This window comes from Homarus americanus, unplaced genomic scaffold (genome assembly GCF_018991925.1).
Source record: "Homarus americanus isolate GMGI-L3 unplaced genomic scaffold, GMGI_Hamer_2.0 scaffold20465, whole genome shotgun sequence".
Lineage (NCBI taxonomy): Eukaryota > Metazoa > Arthropoda > Malacostraca > Decapoda > Nephropidae > Homarus > Homarus americanus.
This window is the reverse complement of record NW_024756914.1, coordinates 545,812-564,732: the sequence shown is the minus strand read 5'-3', so window position 1 is coordinate 564,732 and position 18,921 is coordinate 545,812. Positions and strand designations below refer to the sequence as shown.

General features: G+C 47.9%; 1 protein-coding gene across 1 annotated transcript in view; it reads left to right on the top strand.

Annotated features, from left to right (window-relative positions):
• The window catches only part of LOC121857135 (probable sodium/potassium/calcium exchanger CG1090), a 106,463-nt gene that overhangs the window by 1,038 nt on the left and 86,504 nt on the right, over positions 1–18,921 (top strand). The window contains exons 2-3 of the mRNA XM_042353023.1: positions 15,431–15,567; positions 17,903–18,166. Of these exons, the coding sequence (XP_042208957.1) occupies positions 15,438–15,567; positions 17,903–18,166 (394 nt within the window). The 5' untranslated portion in view covers positions 15,431–15,437. The remainder of the gene's footprint in view (positions 1–15,430; positions 15,568–17,902; positions 18,167–18,921) is intronic.

Here is an 18,921-nt window from a genome sequence, read left to right as displayed (position 1 = left end):
GTTATCATCTGGCCTCGTGGTGCAAGGTCTATGACAATGCCTGATAAATGCTCCATATGTGGATGCATATCAAATTACAGACTACATGATAAAAGTTTGAGATTTCATTGATTTCCAAAGGATGAAAAACAGAGAAAAAGTGGATTGTAATGTGCATGCAGCAAATATATAGGGTGGAACAGGAGGAAGGGCAAGTTTAAATTTAAATTCCCTAAGACTAACTTTCGACCAGCAAACCGGATGTGGAGAGGCTTCTACCTATTTGTTGCTTAAAACTGTTGCATAGCCTTGTTATCTGTAATATATCTAGTGGCCATATTGATAAATTGAAAACCTCTACACATATATACTTGTAGTCACTGATTTACTGTAATAGCTTGGGGAGAGAGAATGATGATAATTATAATCATTAGCAGTTGTTATTATTTTCTTTAACTATTTTATGTAATTCTTGTATTCCTTCTGTCCCCTCCTCCTCCTCCCCCCCCAGTAAATAGTAAGCCCATATGCCTATGATTACTTATTTACTTTTACACTGATACTGGCAGCAAAATCAAAAGAGTATAAATAGTAATAAAGAGAGGAAGAGGTGGATTGTTAATAATAATAATAATAATAGTAGCTAACTGAAAGTGGTCTCACCCAGGATCCAAAGACTCTATTGGTAGCCTTTGCCCGGAATCCACTACACGCCAGTGACGTCACATAATGAGCTCTGCCCATGCGCGTGGGTAGACTTGGTTTAAAGACTTTGGGTCTGTTTTTCTTACTGAAATAATCCGCTTTATTTACTTATTTTCATTTCACTTGGCAACTCTTCATGACGTTACAGCAACTCATCTTTCCTGTTAGTCTACAGACTTGATCAATGAAAGATATAATTGTCGAAATAATTCATGCCTGTGACCACTTTAATTCACAATCGATGCTGGGCGTTCTCTCTGTCTCTCTCTCTCTCTGTCCGATTGTCTATTTAATTTATATTTCATTCTGTTGTGTTGGTTCATAAATAGTGTGCCAGTGTCTTAAAGAGTCTTAGCTGCGCTCATAAACTTGGTCATAAATCGTTCACAATCTACTTAAATGTGGATTTGATAATTGGTATTGGACTCGGCCAGTTACTCGCGTGATTGCCACTGTTTCATTAATCCCTATTTCCATGGCGATATTTAATTGGAGGGGATAAGTCACCCTCATATGGACCAATCAAGAAGCCGGTGCTTAAAACTGGTTGGCTTTGTGATTGGTTAATTCTTATAAAGGCATGTAATCGGTGGAGGGAAGATCATGCAGAGGATTGTCATTGGTTAGCATCGTGATCAGTATTGTCTCACTTATTATTATTCATGTCTCGATTCTTAAAGAATCGTAACTGATGGTGGTATGTACTATACGGTATAGTTGTGGTAGTCTAAGTCAATCTTAGCTTATATTGGTAATATATATATATTGGTAATATATATATATATATATATATATATATATATATATATATATATATATATATATATATATATATATATATACATACAGTATGCGTGCGTGGTAAACAGCACGTGTTAGTTAGCGCCAGGTGTGTATGTGTGTGTTGGCGTGTGCACCGAAGGGAGTGACACCACCTGTATCTTGGAGTCATTACAGGGCGAGGGAATGGGGAGGAAGGAGGAAAAAGGACGACTTCTTCATAATGATGTAACTGACATGCAGTTTATTTCTGTCTGCGGGTAAGTGACTTCAAGCAAGCAAACACATTTTGATGTTGCTCAAGGAAGGAGGTTGGTAAGCTTGTTGTCATATCTTAGCGTCATACAGACCATGGTAACACTGCTTTTACCTGTGATGATAATATTCTTGGCAAGTAGAGAGAGAGAGCGTGATCAACAGCAGTACTGTACAGTAAAACCAAGATTAAGGCCACAGCTCTTCAAATGTGTTCAGAGGCGCCAGTTCAGCTCACCCGCTGCCGATGGTTCAGTGAACACCCACCCACCCACTGCTATAGTGGTGGTGGTGGTAGTAGCTCATGGTGGAGTGGATGGGATTTAGTTATACTGTACTTGATTGAGACAATGACGCCACCAAAAGTTGAACTGAGATTGACAAAACATTATATTCATTGAGGACGTATCGTATCTGTATATATGTAAATAATATGTAAATACTCTTATAGTACTTAGATAATTATTTATATCTCGGTAGGTCTGTTGCGGGGGTGGAGGAGGAGGGTATCAAGTCAAATGACTAATGGGTGGTAAGAGGAAGAGAAGGGGAGGGAGCAGGTGAAATTGTGGTGGAATGAAGGTAATATAGGATGGTGGAGAGACACAGCAGGTGAGGGGCACAGTACAGGTGTGGTGTGGTGTGGTGACTCACTTGTTTCTAATGGGTGACTACATTACTGAGAGAGACAGAGAGATTTTATGTTTCAATGGACATAGGTACCTCTACAGACATTAGTTGTGGTGGTGATGTAATTGCGGTATCATGTTCCCTCCCAGCAGCTGGACTATCAAGTGACTCCAGGTGCCTCAGGCACAAGTGGGCGACCTGTGTCATCACACCTGTTACTCTCTCTCCACTTTTTTACCCCACTCCCTTCCTCCACTCTACATTGTTATATAGAAATTTACAACATACAGCGAGAGAGACAGAGACAGCGAGAGAGAAAAAAAGTAAGATAGAGAAATGACGGTGTTACTGGAGGTGAAGTAGTGGAAGTATCCTCCCAGACAGCTTGATTTTACGCACCAATGATAGAGAGAGAGGGTGGGTGGGGGTGAGAGTACCTCAACACCACCGGCCTGTCAGCCACATATATCCCTCGAACCTGTGGTGGTGACCTGTGGTGGTGACCTGTGGTGGTGACCTGTACACACATGGACGCACTATTATCGGCTTCTGTTAAATGCTGTGATGGCGTCATAATCACCCGATCGATAGTGTTGTGATCACGTCATATACTTTATAGTCGGCAGATGCCATTATTGTGATAACAATGACGTGGGTGAGGTAATGTTATGATGACGTGAGTGGGATGAGGTTATGATACGTGATAAGTTAACCACAGTGACCACCGCTGCCACTGGAGATACTTCCATCACCACTTATTTTTTTATCTTTTGACTTTTCTCGTATCTACGTTTGTTTTGCTCTCTCTCTATATATATATATATATATATATATATATATATATATATATATATATATATATATATATATATATATATATATATATATATATATCAGTACGGTATCTCTAAATCTATCACTCTTAAAATTTGTATGTGTATATGTCCGTCTGTGTCTGTTTACATGTTCTCCTCATCGTCTCACTCCACCATACCTAGCTTCCTCCTCTTCCACCTCTTCCCTCTCCTCCTCCCTCTTCCACCCCTTCCCTCTCCATCTCACCTTACCAATCTCCTGTCCTGCGCCCCCTGCCCCTGCCTCCCCTGCCCCTGTCCCTCCTGCCCCTGCCCCTGTCCCCCTGCCCCCGCCAGTACACAAGGTTAGGGTCAAGTTAGTCTTGTGGCGGCCATCTCCTCAGACCTGTCACTAGGGCAGGGCATCCTCACCTGCGCTCTCTCTCTCTGGGGACACAGACTTGAAGAATATTTTTTTTCAACACGAACTGCAAAAAAGAAAACGTTTTATGCGAAGTTAAGTGAGTTTTAACTGCTTATATTCAGTCAAAACCTCATGGTGAAGGTGTCAGCACCACACGTTATGGTGAAGCTGTCAGGCGGCAGGATCGATGTAACATGGAGTATCATCCCGTCTGCTGGGTTTATGGTCTCTGCTGTCTGCTTCTCCTTCCTGTCTCCTCCTGGTGACTTCTGTCTCTTTCTTCCTGGCTTCTCTTGCTGTCCTCGTCTCCCTGTTTCCTGTTGTCTGCTGCATTTTTCTCTCTTGTTCCGTCTGTTGTCCATCTCGTTGTCTGTTTACGTCTCTTTTCTACACTCTCTTGCAGCTGTGGTGATGGCAGTAGTGGTGGTGGTAGTGATGGTAGTGGTGGTAGGGATAGTGGTTGTTGGTAGTAAGGGTAATGGTAGTGGTCGTGGTGGTGTCGGTGGTTGAGACGCGTAGTAGTGATAGTGGTAATGGTAGTGGTAGTGGTGGTAGATGGTAGTGATAGTGGGTGGTGGTGGTAGTGGTCACAGGGGGAGCGAGGCGCCCTGTTTGTGGTAATTGTGGTAGTCAATTGTTGTGTTTGACGTAGATTAATATTGCCACCACACCATTCAAGGTAAACTGTCCGCCCTTCCTCCCTCTTGTCTCTCCCTCTACTTCCCTTCCTTCGTCTTTTCCCTTCCCCTTCTTGCTTCTTTCTCCGTTGTTTTCTTCCTTCCTCTTTCCTTATGTCCCCCTTCTCCCCTCCGAGGAACACAGTAGATCTATCTTCTTATATATCTGAGGGAGAAGAGAAGTGAAGAGTGAGGGAGAAGTGAAGTGAAGAGTGAGGGAGAAGAGAAGTGAAGAGTGAGGGAGAAGAGAAGTGAAGAGTGAGGGAGAAGAGAAGTGAAGAGTGAGGGAGAAGAGAAGTGAAGAGTGAGGGAGAAAAGAAGTGAAGAATGAGGGAGAAGAGAAGTGAAGAGTGAGGGAGAAGAGAAGTGAAGAGTGAGGGAGAAGAGAAGTGAAGAGTGAGGGAGAAGAGAAGTGAAGAGTGAGTGAGAAGAGAAGTGAAGAGTGAAGGAGAAGTGCAGTAAGGTGATGTTGTCTCTGTATTATCACATCTAAGACCTCGTAAAGTCTTCAAGAACTCTAGTGAAATATTTGCTATACTTTAGCGCATCTCTGTTACCTTCGGACTTTTCTTGAAGTTTGAAACTTCTTGAAACTTTACGATATTTGACGTGTATCTGGAATTGTTTTATGATTTATAGAACTTCTTGGAACTGTCTTATTGTGTCTGGAACATCTTGGAACTGTCCTATTATCTCTGGAACTTCCTGGAACTGTTCTGTGGTCTCTGATACGTCCTGGAACTGTTTTATGATTTTTAGAATTTCCTGGAACTGTTCTATTGTCTCTGGAACATCCTGGAACTGTCCTATTATCTCTGGAACTTCCTGGAACTGTTCTGTGGTCTCTGATACGTCCTGGAACTGTCCTTTCATCCCTGGAATTGTTCAGGGATCTCTAGAACTTCCACCAGGATCCTTGGTGGAACGATTAGCCACTCCCTCACTGTCATTATGATATACAGTACGGGACGTGTTCGAGTCTGGTGGCAGAATCAAGAGAGGACGAGCAGGAAGAATTAGGTGGTTAAGATGCAGGGTTACGAACAATCCAGGCACACACACACACACACACACACACACACACACACACACACACACACGTTTACGGAATCAAAACTCAAAACTTTGGGGGTTATTTTCGAAACAGAAGCTGGTGGAAAGTTTGTGTGTGGGGGGAGAGGAGGGGGTAGTGTGAGAAAAGAGGTAATGTGGGGGAGGAGGTAATGTGGGGGAGGAGGTGGTAGTGTGGGGGAAAGGAGGTAGTGTGGGGGAGAAGGTGGTAGTGTGGGGGAGGTGGTGGAGAGAGTTAAAGGTGAGGCAGCCTGGCGCAGTCACCCCTACACCCCCCCCCCTGCCATGGATGCAGCCACCCCCTGCCCTCCTCGCCCTCGGATGCGGCCAGCCCTCATACCCAGGTGTGACGGTCCCCAAAACCTCAAATGGTCGTGCGTCAACATAAGAACATAAGAATGGAGGAAACTGCAGCGGGCCTATTGGCCCATACTGGGCAGTCCCGTTTACACCCAACCCCTATTGCTCATACAAGCATCCAACCTATGTTTGAAGCTATTCAGCGTATTCGAGTTAAAGATGATATTTGGTAACTTGTTCCATTCATCCACTACTCTGTTTCCAAACCAGTGTTTACCTAATTCGCGCCTAAATCTAAATTTGTCTAATTTAAAACCATTGTTACGAGTTCGCTCCTGGTTGGGTAGTTTGAGTACCTTTGTAATGTCCCCTTTGTTTAGCCCTGACTTCCACTTATACACCTCTATCAGGTCGCCCCTCCCTCTACGTCTCTCGAGGGAGTGCAAATTAAGATGCTTTAACCTGTCTCTATACTCAAGGTTCCTAATGCGCGGGATTAGTCTTGTCATTCTCCTCTGAATTCTTTCCAATGATTCTATATCCATTCTGTAATACGGTGACCAGAACTGAACTGCGTAATCCAGGTGTGGTCTCACAAGCGCAAGATACAGTTTTAGGATGACCTCGCTAGTCTTGTAACTAACACTCCTTTGTATGAACCCAAGTACTTTATTAGTACAATATGTTGACAACATAAGCTCCATACTTTAAGGATTGTCATATAGACATAGGCCGCTCACTCAACTGGAACTCACAAACTTTAAGTCCACAATGGCGTCACTATGGCACTGACACTCCACCTTAATTAATCAGACTCCATCTCTTGACTTTATAAAATGAAACAAATATTTATTCTTAGCATTTGTGTGAATCTGGTCCTTGAACGATGTTTCAGAGTGAGTCAGTTAGATGCCGAACTTAACAGTGAGTCGGTTAGATGCCGAACTTAACAGTGAGTCGGTTAGATGCCGAACTTAACAGTGAGTCAGTTAGATGCCGAACTTAACAGTGAGTCGGTTAGATGCCAAACTTAACAGTGAGTCAGTTAGATGCCGAACTTAACAGTGAGTCAGTTAGATGCCGAACTTAACAGTGAGTCAGTTAGATGCCGAACTTAACAGTGAGTCAGTTAGATGCCGAACTTAACAGTGAGTCAGTTAGATGCCGAACTTAACAGTGAGTCAGTTAGATGCCGAACTTAACAGTGAGTCAGTTAGATGCCGAACTTAACAGTGAGTCAGTTAGACGTTGAACTTAACAGTGAGTCAGTTAGACGCCGAACTTAACAGTGAGTCAGTTAGACGCTGAACTTAACAGAGAGTCAGTTAGACGCTGAACTTAACAGTGAGTCAGTTAGACGCTGAACTTAACAGTGAGTCAGCTAGACGCTGAACTTAACAGTGAGTCAGTTAGACGCTGAACTTAACAGTGAGTAAGTTAGACGCTGAACTTAACAGTGAGTCAGTTAGACGCTGAACTAAACAGTGAGTCAGTTAGACGTTGAACTTAACAGTGAGTCAGTTAGACGCTGAACTTAACAGTGAGTCAGTTAGACGCTGAACTTAACAGTGAGTCAGTTAGACGCTGAACTTAACAGTGAGTCAGTTAGACGCTGAACTTAACAGTGAGTCAGTTAGACGCTGAACTTAACAGTGAGTCAGTTAGACGCCGAACTTAATAGTGAGTAAGTTAGACGCTGAACTTAACAGTGAGCTGCTAGGACGCCGAACTAAACAGTGAGTCAGTTAGACGTTGAACTTCTAACAGTGAGCCGTTAGGACGCCGAACTTAACAGTGAGCTGCCAGACGCTGAACTTAACAGTGAGTCAGCTAGACGCTGAACTTAACAGTGAGTCAGTTAGACGCTGAACTTAACAGTGAGTCAGCGTTAGACGCTGAACTTAACAGTGAGCTTCGGGGTTAGGACGCCGAATCAACAGTGAGTCAGTTAGACGCTGAACTTAACAGTGAGTCAGTTAGACGCTGAATCAACAGTGAGTCACTGCTAGACGCTGAACTTAACAGTGAGTCAGTTAGGACGCTGAACTTAACAGGAGTCAGTTGAGTATGCTTATAACCCAGAGGTGAGAGAGAGAGAGAGAGAGAGAGAGAGAGAGAGAGAGAGAGAGAGAGAGAGAGAGAGAGAGAGAGAGAGAGAGAGAGAGAGAGAGAGAGAGAGGAGAGAGAGAGAGAGAGAGGAGAGAGAGAGAGAGAGAGAGAGAGAGAGAGAGAGAGAGAGAGAGAGAGAGAGAGAGAGAGAGAGAGAGAGAGAGAGAGAGAGACGTCTGAACCACGTAATGTCCGGAGGAGAGTTGTAGTTGTAACCCATATCTGTATGGATCTGCTCCTTCCCCCACATCTACCCCCCCTCACCTGCCCATTCATCCCCTCACCTGCCCATTCATCCCCCTTCCCCATCAAGACCCCTCCTTCCCCCATCACCACCTCCTCACCTCCTCCGTTTCCTTTATATCCTCTCCCTGCAGAGTTTATCAGGCCGGCAGTCAGCACTGTTAGGGCCGTCTTGTCACCTCCAGGTTCCCTCCCCAGTCACATCCTCGTCTCACTTCCAATACCGATCAGCAGTGCCAATCAGGGAGCTGGGAGAGGCTGAGGAGGAGGGGTGGATCAGTGTTGGCGTTGGCTTCATCATTACCACAAAGACCTCTCTCCCTCCTGCCACACACACACACCTTATGGTTGCTGTTGTTGTTTACTTGTTTTGTTTTTCATAATTTCATTATCTCTCTCTACATTTTCTCACTCCCACAGACAATAGATAAATAAACAAACAAACGAGACACCTTATACCATTCTCAGTCGCGGTAATTTAATCCGGAACTTCTACTACCAATGTCTCTTCTGATTTTCCAGGTTATACAGGTTGTTGTTGTTTTTTTATTATTATTGTTGTTGTTATTATAATTATTATTATTATTATTATTATTACTACTACTACTGAAAACAGATTTTATATAAGTTAAAAGCTACGTCATAGACTTCAAGGGGTTAACTCTACTCATTGCATAAATCAACGTACTTTAGAAATTAAATCATCGTACTCAAAGGGTTAACTTCTTTTACTTAAGATCAAGTTACTCATATCATCATACTCTAGAGTCTAGAAGTTAAATAATCGTACTCAACGGGTTAACTTATCGTACTCAAGGGGTTTAATCATCCTACTCGAGGGATTAACTTATCATACGCAAGGCGTTAAGTCATCGTACTCAAAGGGGTTAACTCATCATACTCAAGGTGTTGAATCATTACATCCAAGTATCAGTATCAAGTAATTTGTGCCAAGTATAAGTATGACGTATAAGTGTGTGATAGTATAATGCGGGTGGCCATGTCCCTAGAGTTTCATGAGTTATTAGTAGTAGTATTGTATTATTATTGTTTTTTTTTAATATTAATAATTATTTAGATAACACACACATCCTTCAGCCTTCATAGGGTACGGACGTGTGTAGTCGGCGCTGCCCGCTAACGCGGCCGTGGTCTCTTGACCATGGAGACAGCTGCCAGCCCGGTCTGTCGGGCCTTCCCCTTACCCATCTCCTCCTCCCCATCTGGATTTATCAACATCCTCACACCAACAGTACAGTGCAAGGATTGACGATCAACCCACAACTGATATAAAAAAGTGGCAATTTCAACTCGAAACAAAGAAACAAATGTTGGAGGGACAATCGTGCCAAGCGGTCAATATTGACCTGACGCGGACCTGTCCTCAGTACACTCACCACCACCAACACTTGATGAGAAGCCAAGAAAGACTCCCTACTACTCCAGGAGAGAAGTGAGGACTCCCTACTCCACCCAGGCAAATAACTCTAAATTCCTAACTACATCAAACGAGGAAGAAAAACCATCTCCAACACCCTGTGTGAGCTGAAGGACCTACCAGGACCCAGTGGTGCAGCTGTAGTGAGGTAGCGGATTAGCACCCGGGTACAACGCAATGGCCAATGGCCATCGAATGAGGTCACCAGAATGTTTACAAGACCAGTTAATCTATATGTTGACTATGTTTCCTATATTTTTGTATTGAAAGCTTTTGTCAATCAAGTGACCCACTTCCCGATTTCACCATATGTAACTTATCACCTCTGTTCATTGTATATTTTCAGCTTTCGGGCTGCCATGTTTTCTTAATAAACCGTTAATTATTATTATTATTGCACACACACACACACACACACACACACACACACACACACACACACACACACACACGTCTCCCCTGGTGGTGCTCTCAGTAAAAGGTCAACAGTTTGGAAAGATCAAACTCCAAAAATCATCGTTAGAATCTTTCCGCTGCTATCACCACCACCCGCTGCCAACGCCTGGGATCATGGGGGACTGTTGGGGACTTTTGGAGACTGTTGGGGACTGTTCGAGACTGTTGGGGACCGTTGACAACTGTTGGGGACCGTTGGAGACTGCTGGTGACTGTTAGAGACTATTGGGGACTGTTAGAGACTGTTGGGGACCGTTGACAACTGTTGGGGACCGTTGGAGACTGCTGGTGACTGTTAAAGACTGTTGGGGACTGTTAAAGACTGTTGGGAACCGTTGGGGACTTTTATAGACTGTTGGGGATTGTTGGAGACTGTTGGGGAGCGCTGGGGACTGTTGGAGACTGTTGGGGAGCGTTGGAGACTGTTGGGGACTGTTGGGGATTGTTATAGACTGTTGGAGACTGTTGGGGATCGTTGGAGACTGTTGGGGATCGTTGGGGACTGTTGGAGACTGTTGGGAAGGCCTTTATGAAACTACCTGTTCAGTGTGGCGCATAAAATGGATCTTTTAGTCAGACGGACAACGATCGTGGGTGGAGGCCAGGCTTTATACTGTCCCTCCTTCCTGTCATCTGTCCGTCCCTCTCCCACTCTCACACTCTTGCACATTCTCCCACTCTCCCACTCTCTCCCACTCTCACATTCTTCCACTCACCCACACTCTCACACTCTTATTCTCCCACTCTTATTCCCTCTCCCTCCTCTCACTCTGCCCCACTCTCCTTCCTCCCACTCTTATTCCCTCTCCCTCCTTCTCCCACTCTCCCTCCATCTCTCACTCCCCCCTCCACGCCTCCAACACTCCCTCCGTGTAACAGTCATCCATCCCATAATTTTTCTCACTGTTTTCACGTTGACAGAGGAAGTTGAAGAAATGAAACCTCTCTCTCTCTCTCTCTCTCTCTCTCTCTCTCTCTCTCTCTCTCTCTCTCTCTCTCTCTCTCTCTCTCTCTCTCTCTCTCTCTCTCTCTCTCTCTCTCTCTGTTTGTCTTTCTCTGTTTCTGTCCATCTGTCTCCTTCTGTCTCATTCTCTCTGTTTCTCTCCCCATCTGTTTTTCTATCCACTTGGCTATCTCTCTCTGTCTATCTATCCGTCTGTCTGTCTATCCTTCCGTCCCTGGGAGTCGTGATAACAAGGAGACAAAAACAAGTAGACATCATTAACGACTTCCAGACCCAGGGAGGAGGAGGAGGAGGAGGAAGATTGGGGAGGGCTGGAGGAGGAGGAAGGAGGAGGAGGAGGAGGAGGAAGATTGAGGCGGAGGAGGGAGGAGGAGGAGGAGGAGGAGGAGGAGGAGGAGGAGGAGATTGGGGGAGATGGAGGAGGGAGGAGGGAGGAGGAGGAGGAGGAGGAGGAGGAGGAGGAGGAGGAGGAGGAGGAGGAGGAGGAGGAGGAGGAGGAGGAGGAGGAGGAGGGGGAGGAGGAGGAGGAGGAGGAGGAGGAGGGGGAGGAGGAGGAGGAGGAGAAGAAGAATCTAGCGTTAATGAAGTCAATCGGTCAGAGGTCAACACGAGAAGAGAAAGAGAAGAAAGATGAGGAGAAAGAGGAGGAGGAAGAAGATGAATAAAAAGAAGGAAGGGAGGAGAAGGAGGAGAAGAAGAAGAAGGAGGAGGAGGACCATTAGCAATGAGTTTAAAAGATCAACGCCACACTTACTGTAGTTATAAAATAGAGTGGTTAAAGTTACTGTAAGTTATGGTGGTTTAAGGTAGGTTAGATCTCTCTCTCTCTCTCTCTCTCTCTCTCTCTCTCTCTCTCTCTCTCTCTCTCTCTCCTGCCTTTTGTTTTATCTTCGTTATGCCTCCGCTTTTTTTGTCTCAGCCTTTTTATGCCTCACGTGTCTGTCTGTTTGTTGTCTCCGTATCTCTCATGTTAAACTTTTGGCTTTTATGTCTCGTGTTACAGTCTTTTGTCTCGTGTTACAGTCTTTTGTCTCGTGTTACAGTCTTTTATGTCTCGTGTTTCAGTCTTTTATGTCTCGTGTTTCAGTCTTTTGTCTCGTGTTACAGTCTTTTATGTCTCGTGTTTCAGTCTTTTGTCTCGTGTTTCAGTCTTTTATGTCTCGTGTTATAGTCTTTTGTGTCTCGTGTTCAGTCTTTTATGTCTCGTGTTACAGTCTTTTGTCTCGTGTTACAGTCTTTTATGCCTCGTGTTAATGTTTTATGTCGTGTTTCAGTCTTTATGTCTCGTGTTTCAGTCTTTTGTCTCGTGTTACAGTCTTTTATGCCTCGTGTTAAGTCTTTTGTCTCGTGTTACAGTCTTTTATGTCTCGTGTTTCAGTCTCGTGTTGCTATTCTTTTATGTCTCGTGTTACAGTCTTTTGTCTCGTGTTACAGTCTTTTTGTCTCGTGTTACAGTCTTTTATGTCTCGTGTTACAGTCTTTTTGTCTCGTGTTACAGTCTTTTATGTCTCGTGTTACAGTCTTTTTGTCTCGTGTTACAGTCTTTTTATGTCGTGTTTCAGTCTTTTTGTCGTGTTACAGTCTTTTATGTCTCGTGTTACAGTCTTTTTGTCTCGTGTTTCAGTCTTTTTATGTCTCGTGTTACAGTCATCTTGTGTTACAGTCTTTTGTCTCGTGTTTACAGTCTTTTATGTCTCGTGTTACAGTCTTTTGTCTCGTGTTATAGTCTTTTATGTCTCGTGTTTCAGTCTTTTTTCCTGTGTTACAGTCTTTTGTCTCGTGTTACAGTCTTTTATGTCTCGTGTTACAGTCTTTTATGTCTCGTGTTTCAGTCTTTTGTCTTGTGTTACAGTCTTTTTGTCTCGTGTTACAGTCTTTTTGTTCTTGTGTTACAGTCTTTTTGTCTCGTGTTACAGTCTTTTATGTCTCGTGTTACAGTCTTTTGTCTCGTGTTACAGTCTTTTTATGTCTCGTGTTACAGTCTTTTTTGTCTGTACAGTCTTTTATGTCTCGTGTTAGTCTTTATGTCTCGTGTTTCAGTCTTTATGTCTCGTGTTACAGTCTTTTGTCTTGTGTTACAGTCTTTTGTCTCTGTATTTAAGTCTTTTTATGTCTCGTGTTACAGTCTTTTTGTCTCGTGTTACAGTCTTTTATGTCTCGTGTTACAGTCTTATGTCTCGTGTTATAGTCTTTTATGTCTCGTGTTACAGTCTTTTTGTCTCGTGTTACAGTCTTTTATGTCTCGTGTTTACAGTCTTTTATGTCTCGTGTTACAGTCTTTTATCTCTCGTGTTACAGTCTTTTTGTATCGTGTTATGATCTTTTTTGTCTTGTGTTACAGTCTTTTGTCTTGTGTTACAGTCTTTTTGTCTCGTGTTACAGTCTTTTGTCTCGTGTTACAGTCTTTTATGTCTCACTAATACTACTAAAAATAGACTGTTCGCTTTCGCTGTAAACTTAATCAATCTGGGGCAGGGCGGAGGGTTAAGGGAAAGGACGGAGAAGGAGGAGGAGGAGGAAGAGTGAAAGAGAAGAGAAGGGGGGGATAGGAGAGATGAGAAGGAAAGGAGAGGGAGGAATGGAAGGTAGAGGGAGGAAGAGGAGGAGGTCTATGAGTTAGTTGTAAATGGCTGCCAGGTTGCTTAAAGGTGTACAATGTTCGTAAATATATAGACATGTACACCAACACCATGTGCATATTTTGTGCTGTGTGAGAATGTATTGATAAGAACACTGGCAGACGCATCAACACCGTCTATTATGATATGAGGCCCGATATACCGTACACTAACCACGTACTGTATAACACAACACTTCCTGAGATAGCAGCACAGGTTCACGGGCCCTCACAAGTTACGGCCCCCCCCCAGGTTCAGGCCCTCAAAGTTCAGGCCCCCCCACAGGTTCAGGGCCCTCACAAGTTCGCCCCCCCCACAGGTTCACGGGCCCTCTGGGTTCAGCCCTCACAAGTTCGCCCCCCCCACAGGTTCACGGGCCCTCATAGGTTCACGGCCCCCACCACAGGTTCACAGGCCCCCATAGGTTCCGGGCCCCCACACCGGAGTTCACGGCCCCCGGGTCAGGCCTCCCACAAGTTCACGGCCCCCCAACAGGTTCAGGGCCCCAGGTTCAGTGCCCCCCACAGGTTCACGGTCCCCCACAGTTTCCTGGCCCCACAGGTTCACGGGCCCCCACAGGTTCACAGCCCCCACAGGTTCACGGTCCCCGGTTCGCCCCCAACAGGTTCACGGGCCCCCACAGGTTCAGGGGTTCGGTCCCCACAGTTTCACGGCCCCCCAACAGGTTCAGGGCCCCCAAGGTTCACGGTCCCCACAGTTCACGGCCCCCCCACAGGTTCACGGGCCCCACAGGTTCTGAGCCGGGTTCACGGGCCCCATGGGTTCACGGGCCCCACGGTTCTGGCCCCACAGGTTCTCGGCCCCACAGGTTCACGGGCCCCCACAGGTTCACGGGCCCCCACAGGTTCCCAGGGCCCCCCCACAGGTTCCTGGCCCCCCCAGGTTCACGGGCCCCACAGGGTTCACGGGCCCCACAGGTTCACGGGCCCCCTGGGTTCAGGGCCCCCACAGGTTCACGGGGCCCCAGTTCACGGCCCCACAGGTTCACGGGCCCCACAGGTTCTGGGCCCCACAGTTCCGGGCCCCAGGTTCACGGCCCCCACAGGTTCACCGGGCCCCCACAGGTTCACGGGCCCCCACAGGTTCACATCTTATTGGTAATCTATAATTCATTCTCACATGACACAAGGGGAGGGAGATGCAGGTTTCAATATGGCAGTGTGTGGTGTGGCAGTGTGGGGGGTGTGTGTGGTGGCAGTGTGGTGGCGTGTGTGTGGTGGCAGTGTGTGGGGGTGTGTGGTGGCAGTGTGTGGTGGCAGTGTGTGGTGTAGTGTGTGGTGGCAGTGTGTGGTGGCAGTGTGTGGTGGCAGTGTGTGGTGGCGTGTGTGGGTAGTGTGTGGTGGGTGTGTGGTGGCAGTGTGTGGGGTGGTGTGGTGGCAGTGTGTGGTGGCGGTGTGTGGGTGGTGTGTGGTGGGTGTGTGGTGGGTGTGTGTGGGTGTGGTGGTGGGTGTGGTGGCAGTGTGTGGTGGCGTGTGTGGGGTGTGTGTGGTGGCAGTGTGTGGTGGCAGTGTGTGGGAGTGGTGTGTGGTGGCAGTGTGTGGTGGCAGTGTGTGGTGGCAGTGTGTGGGGTAGTGTGTGGTGGCAGTGTGTGGTGGCAGTGTGTGGGGTAGTGTGTGGTGGCAGTGTGGTGGCAGTGTGTGGGGTGGTGTGTGGTGGCAGTGTGTGGTGGCAGTGTGTGGGGTAGTGTGTGTAGCAGTGTGTGGTGGCAGTGTGTGGGGTAGTGTGTGGTAGCAGTGTGTGGTGGCAGTGTGTGGCGGTAGTATGTGGTGGCAGTGTGTGGTGGCACCATCTATTTCATCTCTTCACTAAACACGTCATAATCTCGGGTTCCTTGGTTACCAGCATTATAGTCTGTCATATGTGTATAGTATATAGTGTGTGTGTACATAGTGTGGTTTAGTGTGTGTGTACATATTGTAGTATACATTAACTTGACTGTATACTAACACCTTCCTCCTCCTCTCAGGAGCAGTATGGGTCTGGCCACACGATTAGGTATGAGGACCCGTCGGGCACGTCTGCGGCCACTCTTGTTGGCCACCTTCACTTATCTGGGGCTGGTGACCTTGTTGACCCATGGCCACACACTCCTGCACCACCCAGGTGAGTCACTCTTGTTTGCCATCTTCACCCACCTGATGGTTCGGCAGTAACTCACTTAACAAAACTTGTCAGTAATAAGAGCCTCCATTAACTGTAATATAGTAAACATTAAGGTACAGTACTATGTCATTAAGGTGGTGTGGAAACTTAAGAAGTACTTATTTGTGGCTACAATTATCTTATAAAACACACGAACACACACACATACACACATGTAAGTATTTGTTCCAGTAGCCTACGTACATATGTGTGTGTGTGTGGGGAGTTGCGTGAGGAGCCACGTCGTTTTTACAAACTGACGCTGTAGAGTCGACCTGAAATCAACATAAATCTTAACAAACTGTGTCAAGATTGGTGAGTTGTCTGGCTGGCCTCTGTGTCTCCTTCTTGATGGTGATGTGTGTGTGGGGGGCATTATGTGGGAGAGATAGAGGGAGAGGTAAGGTGAAGGAGAGATAGAGGGAGAGAGAGAGTCCATGTTCCCCCTTCCGTGATCAGTCTCCCTAGTGGTTCCAATTAGGTGTTGGGTCTGTCGTTAACGAGACCAAATAACTAACCCTCTCACTCTCCCTATCTCCCTCTTTGCCTTTATATTTCTTTGTTTCTCTCCCTTTATCTTCAGCTCTGTCTCTCTTTATCTCTGCCTTTGTCTCTGTCGTTGTCTCACTTTCTCTTTATCGTTATATTTCTCTTAATATCTTTATTTTTCTCACTTAACCATCCCTCCTTGGTCTCTCTCTCTCTCTCTCTCTCACACACACACACACATCCCCATCCCTCCCTCATCCCCATCCCTCCCTCACATCCCATCCCTCCCTCACATCCCCATCCTCCCCTCCATCCCCATCCCTCCCTCACATCCCCATCCCTCCCTCACATCCCATCCCTCCCTCCACATCCCCATCCTCCCTCACATCCCCATCCCTCCCTCACATCCCCATCCCTCCTCACATCCCCATCCTCCCTCACATCCCCATCCCTCCCTCACATCCCCATCCCTCCCTCCATCCCCATCCTCCCTCACATCCCCATCCTCCTCATCCCCATCCTCCCTCATCCCCATCCTCCTCATCCCCATCCCTCCTCACATCCCCATCCTCCCCACATCCCATCCTCCCTCACATCCCCATCCTCCCTCACATCCCCATCCCTCCCTCCCATCCCCATCCCTCCCCTCCACATCCCCATCCCTCCCCTCATCCCCATCCCTCCTCACATCCCCATCCCTCCTCCATCCCCATCCCTCCCTCACATCCCATCCCTCCCTCATCCCCATCCTCCCTCCATCCCCATCCCTCCTCATCCCCATCCCTCCCCTCACATCCCCATCCCTCCCTCACATCCCCATCCCTCCCTCATCCCCATCCTCCCTCATCCCCCATCCTCTCATCCCCATCCCTCCCTCACATCCCCATCCCTCCTCCCCATCCCTCCCCTCACATCCCCATCCCTCCCTCACATCCCATCCCTCCCTCACATCCCCATCCTCCCTCACATCCCATCCCTCCTCACATCCCATCCCTCCCTCACATCCCCATCCCTCCCTCCACATCCCCATCCCTCCCCTCACATCCCCATCCCTCCCTCACATCCCCATCCCTCCCTCACATCCCCATCCCTCCCTCCACATCCCCATCCCTCCTCACATCCCCATCCCTCCTCCATCCCCATCCCTCCCTCACATCCCCATCCCTCCCTCACATCCCCATCCCTCCCTCACATCCCCATCCCTCCCTCACATCCCCATCCCTCCCTCACATCCCCATCCCTCCCTCATCCCCATCCTCCCTCCATCCCATCCCTCCCTCACATCCCCATCCTCCCTCACATCCCCATCTCCCTCACATCCCCATCCCTCCCTCACCATCCTCCCCATCATCCCCTCATCCCCATCCCTCCTCACATCCCATCCCTCCACATCCCCATCCCTCCTCACATCCCATCCCTCCTCATCCCTCCTTACTCATTCTATTGCCTAACTTCCTGTGTGGTCAGTCTCACTGGAAAGAAACTCAATCAAATAATTTCCTAGTTTGGATAAGCTTCCTCCCTCTGACCTCCCCACTGACCTCCCCAGCACACACTTCCTCACACTTCCCCTACAGACACACCTCCGAACACACCTCCCCCACACACACATTTCCCCACACTTCCCCACACCTCGCCCACCACCTCACCCACCCACCTCACCCACCACCTCCCACCACACCTCCCACACACACACACCTCACCCACCACACCTCCCACCACACCTCTACACACACACGGTAGTAGTCAAGTATCCTCATCGACCAGTTTAATGTTTAACCGAGTGTTGTTTCTACCCAACATGAAGGAGAGCCAGCCGAGCCCGTAGCAGCAGCCGAGTCCTCGTTATCGCCAATCTCCCCACGACGATACCTTCTTCAGGAGTCATCATCGCCGCCCATGAGGGAGAACTGTACACCTCCCGCCATCGAACAGTTCCCTACAGGGTTCATGTCTGCCGAGACGAAAAGCGGCCTTATCGTACACATCATCATTACTGTGTACATGTTCGTAGGCATCGCTGTTGTGTGTGACGAATACTTTGTGCCCTCCCTCGAGATGATCTGTGACAGTGAGTATTATATCTTCCTTCTGTGGTGTATGGGTGTGGCTGGTGGTGTGTGGGTGTGGCTGGTGGTGGGTGTGGCTGGTGGTGTGTGGGTGTGGCTGGTGGTGTGTGGGTGTGGCTGGTGGTGTGTGGGTGGCTGGTGGGTGTGGCTGGTGGGTGTGTGGGTGTGGCTGGTGGTGTGTGGGTGTGGCTGGTGGTGTGTGGGTGTGGCTGGTGGTGTGTGGGTGTGGCTGGTGGTGTGTGGGTGTGGCTGGTGGTGTGGGTGTGGCTGGTGGTGTGTGGGTGTGGCTGGTGGTGTGTGGCTGGTGGTGTGTGGCTGGTGGTGTGTGGGTGTGGCTGTGGTGTATGGCTGGTGGTGTGTGGGTGTGGCTGGTGGTGTGTGGGTGTGGCTGGTGGTGTGTGGCTGGTGGTGTGTGGGTGTGGCTGGTGGTGTGTGGGTGTGGCTGGTGGTGTGGCTGGTGGTGTGTGGGTGTGGCTGTGGTGTGTGGCTGGTGGTGTGGGTGTGGCTGGTGGTGTGTGGGTGTGGCGTGGTGTGTGGCTGGGCGGTGTGTGGGTGTGGCTGGTGGTGTGTGGGTGTGGCTGGTGGTGTGTGGCTGGTGGTGTGTGGGTGTGGCTGGTGGTGTGTGGCTGGTGGTGTGTGGGTGTGGCTGGTGGTGTGTGGGTGGCTGTGGTGTGTGGCTGTGGTGTGGGTGTGGCTGGTGGTGTGTGGGTGTGGCTGGTGGTGTGTGGGTGTGGCTGGTGGTGTGGGTGTGGCTGGT